The sequence below is a fragment of the Merops nubicus genome, unplaced genomic scaffold (genome assembly GCF_000691845.1).
Source record: "Merops nubicus isolate BGI_N331 unplaced genomic scaffold, ASM69184v1 scaffold16009, whole genome shotgun sequence".
NCBI lineage: Eukaryota > Metazoa > Chordata > Aves > Coraciiformes > Meropidae > Merops > Merops nubicus.
Window position 1 is genome coordinate 1 of NW_008629115.1, and position 7,853 is coordinate 7,853.

Consider the following 7,853-nt stretch of genomic DNA (forward strand, 5'->3'; position numbering starts at 1 on the left):
AAAAAACCAAGAAAATGTTGCAACTGAAAAAGCAAAGTCAGTTGCAAGCAGGGGAAATTACCAGCATCTACTGGTGTCATGGACTCTGCTTTCCCATTTTGGGCTCAACCTGACCACTGCACCAGGAGTCTGGGATACAGGCAGATTCCAGCACCTTCCCCAGGCACAGACCACTGGCTCAAGCACAGCAAATGCCCTTCAGAATGCTGCCCTGAACTTGGAGATAGTGTGTTATCTTGCACTGTTCCCAAGCAAAATACTCTGGAAACACAGCTTTGGAAGGTTGTTGGAGACTGAGCAAGGCAATTATTTAATAAATCTCTGATTTCCTGAGTGGAAGCTTTCCTCTGGAAAAAATCTTGCTATTAAGATGCCTGCAGGAACAGTAGCTCTTAGCCCAGGTACCTGTAACAATGACACACAGCTTCTAGAACATTTTGAGGCAGTTAGGGGGCTTGGGGATGTTCTGTGGTTTTCTGTTTGATTTTTTTTCAAACACCCAAGACACACTCTGCACTTAGCTGCAACTGACTTTAAAGCAGGGGTGCTCATTTGTTAGATTAAAAGTTGATGTTTTGAGTTAACAAAGCAAGAACAACTTAAGGTCATCCTGAACAAGTATCCTGTGCTTCACACAAAGAGTAGTTTTGTGCAGAAGTGTAATTTAAGTATATATATTTCCAAAGAAAAAAAAAATATTTAAAAGTTTTTTAAAGAAAAATGAATCTTTAAGACAGTCTCCTTCAGTGTCCTCCCTGACTCAGTTCCAGATGAGGGATTTCAGGTACCATGTTACAACAGAGCAGATGATTTCACAGAATACCTGGGGTTGTTTAGCTTGGGAAGAAAAGGAGGCTCAGGAGACTTTATTGCTCTCCACAACTCCCTGAGAGGAGGTTGTAGTGAGGTGGGTGTCAGCCTGTTCTCCCGAGTACAAGCAATAGGACATGAGGAAATGGCCTCAAGTTGCACCAGAGGAGGTTAGGTTGGGTTACAGGAAAAATGTCTTCACTGCAAGGGCTGTGCCAGGCTGCCCAGGGCAGTGGTGGAGTCCCCACCCCTGGAGGGGTTTCCAAGCTGTGGAGATGTGGGGTGAGGGACACGGGGCAGTGGGGACCTGGCAGTGCTGGGGAAGGTTGGACCTGAAAAGTCTCTTCCAAGCAGAAGGATTCCATGATTTAACACACCTGTATCATTCCATTAGCATCACTACCAAATTCCCCATCTCTCCAAAAAGCTCCAGGTGATCCAATACCCTTACAAACAATGCAGTTTTAAAGACTCGTCTCTTCCAGTGCAGATCAGTACCAAAGGTCTGCTGGACTCACGGCTTCAAAGCTTACTCTGTGAGCAACAGATCTTCCTTAATTCCTTTGATCTTGTGGCATAATTGAAGTAAAAGGCATGTTTCTTGTATTTTACCTGTTTCAGTGTGAGGGCTTTAGCTTTTTCTTTGGAGATGCCCATTTCCCACACACACACTGCTGTGCTTGTTCCTCCAGTGATAACGAGTTTGGGGTTGGGGCAAATGGCACACAGTATCTGACCCCACTCTGACAAGCACTCATAAACAATTACTGCCTAGAAATAAAGGAAACAAAGAAGAATTACTTGCAGGATTAGTGTTTGGTACAACCAAAATGAAAAGCAGAGTGCCACACTGCACCATTAATAAAAAAGGTGTTGCTGCTACCCCTTGTGCAATCCTTCCTCCAGCAGAAGCAATTCCAGCCTCTGCCATAAGATGCCTCTCAAGAGAACATGAGAGAGAGGCTTTAACTGCACAGATTTAAGTCATTCATGCTTTGCAGACCTGGTAAAAAAATAGTATTAATTGGTTTCTGTCATTCTGCCACCGTTGTGATGAAGACCACCAGATAGGGAGTGATAAAACACGTGCAGGACAAGATGATTTAATTCTCATGTGAAATAAATCTCCATCGTTCAGGTTTTTTCCCTGCTGAGTGCTAATTGCTTTTGGCACATCCTGCACTGCAACATTTCAGATGACCAACCTTGTCTGACTCGTAGGTGCCCAGCCTGCAGCTGAGGTCTGCATAGCCCCAGGCAAAGGTTTTATTCCACGTGGGTGGGATGAGAACCTTATTCTGCTCCACGGCCAGGATGCCTTTATCAGTGCACACGATCTGTCCCACGGGCTCCTTCAGCTCTGAGAAGAGAAGATGGGATTGTGTTTTATTGCTAGCATGGACAAATACAATCTCACCCCATTAAACAGCTGATGCTCTGCACAAGCAGGGCCTCTGTATTGGCTGTGTTAGACAAAGCCTTGTACCCCTGCAGCAGAGGCAGCTTTTGCTGTCCCTCACTCAAACGTCAGCAGGGCTGAGCCCCCCCTGAGGAGCACAGATGGCTGAGAGCCCCCCAGTGATGCTGCACGACTTGTTCTTCAGGCAAGGTGTCTGTGGCAATTAAAGGTTATTTTACCACTTTCAGCACAAGTAAAAATAAGTTTTTGGTATGGATTCCAACACCTTGGCTAAGCATTCCCACAGGGTACATTTCTGACTGTGGTCCCTGGTGTCCTACCTGTCTCTCCCCAGGGTTTGCAAATAGAGGTCAGTGCTTTGTAATTTCCTGCCATAGAGCAGCCCTGCTATGTCCTGTGTTTCAGCATCTCCTTCTCCCTTCACAGCAGGCAGGCACAGATTCAGTTCATCAGCCAGGAAAGAAATCACTGAGAGCTGCCTCACAGACAGCTAACTTTTGTTCAGTCTAGTATCATATATGAAGTCAAAATCCACCTTTTTTTGATCTCAATGCAGGGAACAATGTCACCCTTTTCTGCCAACATTTCTTGGCACTGTGATAAAGAATCCTTCTGCTACAAAAAGCACAAAAATTGAGGCTATAGCAGGCCCAGGAGCCAAGTAGCTTAAATACTGCTTGTATTAAGAGGTGCCCAATTTTATCCCTCTTTTTTAAAGAAGTTGCATTAAACTGGCACAGATTTGGTGCTTCCCAAGTACACGTTAAGGTAGCTAAGAACATAATCTCCCAGCATTAGGACACTTTAAATTTGTCTTTCTTACAGAAGTACAGACATTAAGAACATCAGAACTAAAAACAAATCATGGAAAATCACCACCTTGCTGAAACTCTGAATTCTCTGGCAAAGAAAGAGGAATAATTAGCATGGTTTTACAGCTCACCTTTCACTGGGGCAAGAGATGGCCGCAGGTTGTCCAGGTGATGGAAGAAGATCTTGTCAGCCGTGGAGCTGGGGGGCACAGAGGCCCCCATGGCCTCCCCATTGGGCCGGCTCCTCACCCGCTTCGGGGGGTGGGGCTTCTTAAAGAGCTGCAATTCACCAGGAAATTCACTCATTCATTACCCACAGGTACAGCCTTACAAGAGCACAGGCTTAGAAAGGTCATTGGTACATACCACTGACCTTCCCAAAGCTCTGCAGGGCAGCAGATGTCACCTAACTGTCCTCACTATTGACTAATAACCTCTGGCAACCGTTTCAATGAGAGCTCCACACAGCACAGAACCCACCAAGGAGATAAGGAGCTAAGTGTTCCCAAAGCTACCTCCAGCTGTAAAAGCAGGTGAAGGAAAGCAAGCAGAAGTCCCAAATTATGCAGTTCTTGCATAATGCAATATTAAGTTCTAACCTAGGAGGAACTGAAAGCTGCTTTTTGGCTTTGAAACAAAGTGCAGCTGACAGGCTTGGAGGCAGCCAGGCTTCCAAAGGACAGTGACAGGGTGGGTGGGCCTCTAGCTGGACAATCACACAGAAAAAACACATCTTAGCACCTGCTTTTCTTCTGCCTAGCTTGTTATGACAAGTGATTGAATGTCCATTTTACTGCTCCAGTGACCATCCCTGGTATCTCAGTGTTACACAAGCTGAGCACCACTTCTAACAAGCTGTGATCACCAAGGACACGGAGGTTTATCACCTGATAAATTCATAATAAACATCTTGGATGGCAGGTGCCATGCACTGTAACATGTAAATGACAAATCTAACCACTGAGTGGTATTTTGAAGGATTTCAATTCCTCTTGTGCTGAGAGGCCACCCCAGCACTGAAAGGCTCACTGAAATTCCCAGGTTGAAAGCTGTTTTCCTCACAGCCCTTTGAGATGTGTCACCTGTCTGCCCAGCCAAAGCAGAGGGGACAGGCCCCAGCCTGAGGCAGCTGAGCCATGAGCATGCACACACACTCCCAGTGCCCACACCTATGCTCTGGGCACAGAGGGTAACAACAAGGTAGAGCTCTCCCTGAACTACAGCATGCCTCCCATCTGGCTGGACTAGGAGGAAATGGAGAGAGAACAGATATCTTACAGTGTTCACACAGACAACTGATCTCAGAAAATGCCAGTTCCAGCAAGAAAAACCCTCTCCTTTAAGAGACCATTCTGCTCTGCTCCCCCAGGCTGTGGCATCTCAGGGGCCTCACAGAGTCTGGGAGAGCCTCTTCAAAACACACTACTGCCTCTGGAGTGCTTTGCAGCACAACTTTTTAAAATGAGAAACAGAACTAGAAGGGGCTTTACTGGTGGAAGAGATGGGGTAAAGAAGATGGAGTCCTCATGTTACATCTCCATGCAGCAAAAGAGGGAAAAAGTGCACAGCAGCCACATCCCTGAGACAGCCTGTCCTAGATCCCCTGTGGAAAGTCACAGAAGGTCACAGCAAAACTCTACAGTTACACTCAAATGTGCTTCAAAAGCACTCACCACCACAAATGACTTATGGAAGGAGTTTTGAGTTTCCTGAATTTATTGCAGTCTGCCTATTTCCTTTAGCAAAGCATCCTGAGTTTCCTAGGTTTGTACCTAAGAGGCATTTGAAGATGGAGGCAGACCTTCAGACTCAGCTGCAAGGCTCTTCCCCTGCCCCAACCTCAGCCTTAGTCATTATCTGCTCATTAGGCTTTAACTGGGCCATGTCTCATCATCATCACAACCCAGTGACTGGTTATTACTTAGGAGGAGAAGCCCCCACAGCCACGACATACCCAAGTTCTTGAGACAGCAAGGAAGGAAAAGGAGCAAACTTTCATTTTATAGCACAAAAATCCTAAAGAAATGTCTAATTTAAGAAAAAAAAACAAACCTTCAACCCCTAAAAACCTACACAGTAAAACTTTAGGTTTAATATAAAACTTAATAATTTAATGTAATGTCTTAAAGAGAACACAAACTTTACAGCTGCACCAAATATGTGTCTATGGAGCTCCCCTACAAGAGTCAATCTTAATTTAAATTTTGAGGGTTTTTCAACAGGTTCTTCAAATAAAAGATGTGGCCAAACCCTGTAGAAAGCCAAGAGACTAGTATAAGAAACAAAAGGAGCATAAATTATTATAGAAATTAACTTATTACAGGATAACTTAACATTAGGTATCACTCTGAAGTTGCTCTCACTGCTGCTCCCCTCTGACTTTGCAGAAGGAACAATTTTTTTTATTATGCTGATTTTTAGAGTTGAATCCTAACTCACTTTGCCTTTAAGAATGCAAAGGGGGAAAAAAGGGGGGGAAAAAAAACCACAAAAGACATTTCTAATCTCAAAAGTAAAGCCCAGAGTTGAACTCCATTCCACTTATGATGGAAATGTAAATGATTTTCACTGGAAGAATGTGGAAAAAACCTCCCAGGAAGTTTCAGTGCTAAAACACTTTCCTGTTCTCTATGAACACATTTCAATTTGAGTGTCATCTGGCAAGCAAGAATTCTACAAAGGGTGTACCTGCTTTGGTATCTGTCCAAAGTTATTAATGAATCCTATGGTAGCAGTCTCTTTCAATGGATCATTGATGTTATATATGTCCACTTGCCCCTCATAGAAGAGATGGTGAAAGACATTGACAGCTTCTACTGCAGCAGGACCTTGCTGTTTATAGCCAAAGATTAAGTCAATCCACTCATGCAGATGTGCACTCACAAAGTCACATTCCAGAGCCTGAAATTCAAAGGGCATGCATTAACAGTGGATCCCAGGTTGAGTCACCCACACCTGCCACAAAGAAAACTGCAGAATGGATTCTGCCACATTCTTTAAAGCTTTTCACTGAAGTGTGTCTTGCCCCAGTGTACTCCCTGGCCAGAAAGGAAGGGGAGGAAACCCTGGTTCTACAGACCTTGGCAAGAAGTAGCCATCAGCCCAGAATTCCTGGCCTGGCTAGCAGCTGTGACTACACAAATCAAGCATAGACTGATACACAGTGGAAAGTCCCAACTGGTGTTTTCCCTCATCACTGTCCAAGAGCCAATTACCTCCCGATGCACTCTGATGAACTCCCGAGGATCTCCTTTTGCCCAGGGGGGCAGGATCACATCACCAAGTTTAGTGCCATTTTGTTTGCAACCTATTAAAAAGAGAAAAAAAAAAAATTGGACAGGAGCACTGAAACTGCACTGCAACAGGGGGGAAAAAATTCTCAACACAGAGGCAAAAAAATCTCAACACTCTTCCCGATGAAACGATGAGTTCCCAGTCACTCAGACTTTCAAATCTAGCACTGGGTGAACGTGTAGCATCAGGAAACACCAGAAGCAGCCCTGCCTATGCCTCCATGTTAGAATGTACACGTCATCTACCACTCCCTCATTCAGTCAAACAGATTTTTCTCTGCCCATGAGACACCTTTCCCACGCTGGGCTGCCCGGCACTGCTCTCACACCCGCAGCAATGCTGCCAAGCTCTTTGTGCCTACCTAGGTCAAAATTGTTGGAGTTGAGCAGGAACTCGGGGAGGTAGAAGAACTCTGGGATGAGCTCCTTCACGTCTGCCATGTTGTGCCTGGAGGCTGAGTACCAGGCCTCCCGCACGCTGTGGAACATCCGGTCAGCCAGGTCGAAGTGACCGCCCTGCGGGCACACCAAGAGGCAGGTCAGCAGCAGAGCCCCTCCCAGCAGGGCTCAGACTGCCAGGGGGACACACCAGAGCATCCTCTGCTGAATAAACACCCTACAGAATGTAGCACGTGTCTTCCTCCAACACAGAAACAGGGTTAAACAGCTGCATCACTTGTTGTTACACGACAACAGCGAACAAAGCCCTGAGAAACAGAATTTTAAGAAGAGAGGAATCTGGTCCTGTTTCAAAGCTTAGTCTCTGCCAGAGAAACACAAATCCTGCCTGATGGCTTCTGTCTAAGAAAATATTTAACATGTAAAGTTACAAACCCCATTACCCATCAAATTGGCAAACTATTCCAGCCCCTGCAAACAGTTTATTTTAACAGTCGGTACTAAAGCAGCTCTTTGGATAGACATATTGGTTTAAACTAACAATCTTTCAACACCTCTAGCACAGAACTAAACAACTAGGGTATGATTCTTTCAGCAACAGACAAATAAAGCACGATGAGCAAAGTATTTTTCACAGTAAAACTTGATTTTGTTTTTGTCTGCTGGTACTTTGTTCTGCACACATGTAGAAAAATGGTCCAGTTGCAAGAAATAAAAAAGTGAACTCCATTACATCTTCTACAAAGAAACAAACTGCTCCCAGGCAATAACAGCTCCACTAAAAGTATTTCTTCTGCCATGTTTGATGAAAATAAAGCAAATTTGTTGTATTTTTCCCACTGAGGTTTCAGCTGCAGAGCAGGAAGGAAGCCCCAGGTGAGGTGATGTGGTTCCTACCTGCAGGCGTAGGAAGATCTGAGTGAAAGGCTCCATCCGGACCAGGTAGGAGACCACGATCATGGCTGAGGAGTAGTGGGTCCCATAGTGATAAGCTGGGGTCTCCCCTGCAGGAGATTGAAAACATCATCACAAACAACAGATCAAGCAGGTTGGTGACAGAATCAGTACTAAAAAAAATTCAACAGTGCTGCATTTTAATTACTCTGCAACCACTGGACA

General features: G+C 45.0%; 1 protein-coding gene across 1 annotated transcript; it reads right to left on the bottom strand.

Moving 5' to 3' along the window:
* Positions 1–1,422: 1,422 nt before the first annotated feature.
* LOC103779271 (WD repeat and FYVE domain-containing protein 3-like) lies at positions 1,423–7,738 on the bottom strand (the record flags this gene model as incomplete). Its single annotated transcript, XM_008946897.1, has 7 exons — positions 1,423–1,581; positions 2,016–2,170; positions 3,174–3,321; positions 5,731–5,943; positions 6,258–6,349; positions 6,698–6,851; positions 7,632–7,738. Coding segments are annotated over 7 exons (1,028 nt in total), but the record flags the coding sequence as incomplete, so codon positions are not given.
* Between the last annotated feature and the right edge of the window lie 115 nt (positions 7,739–7,853).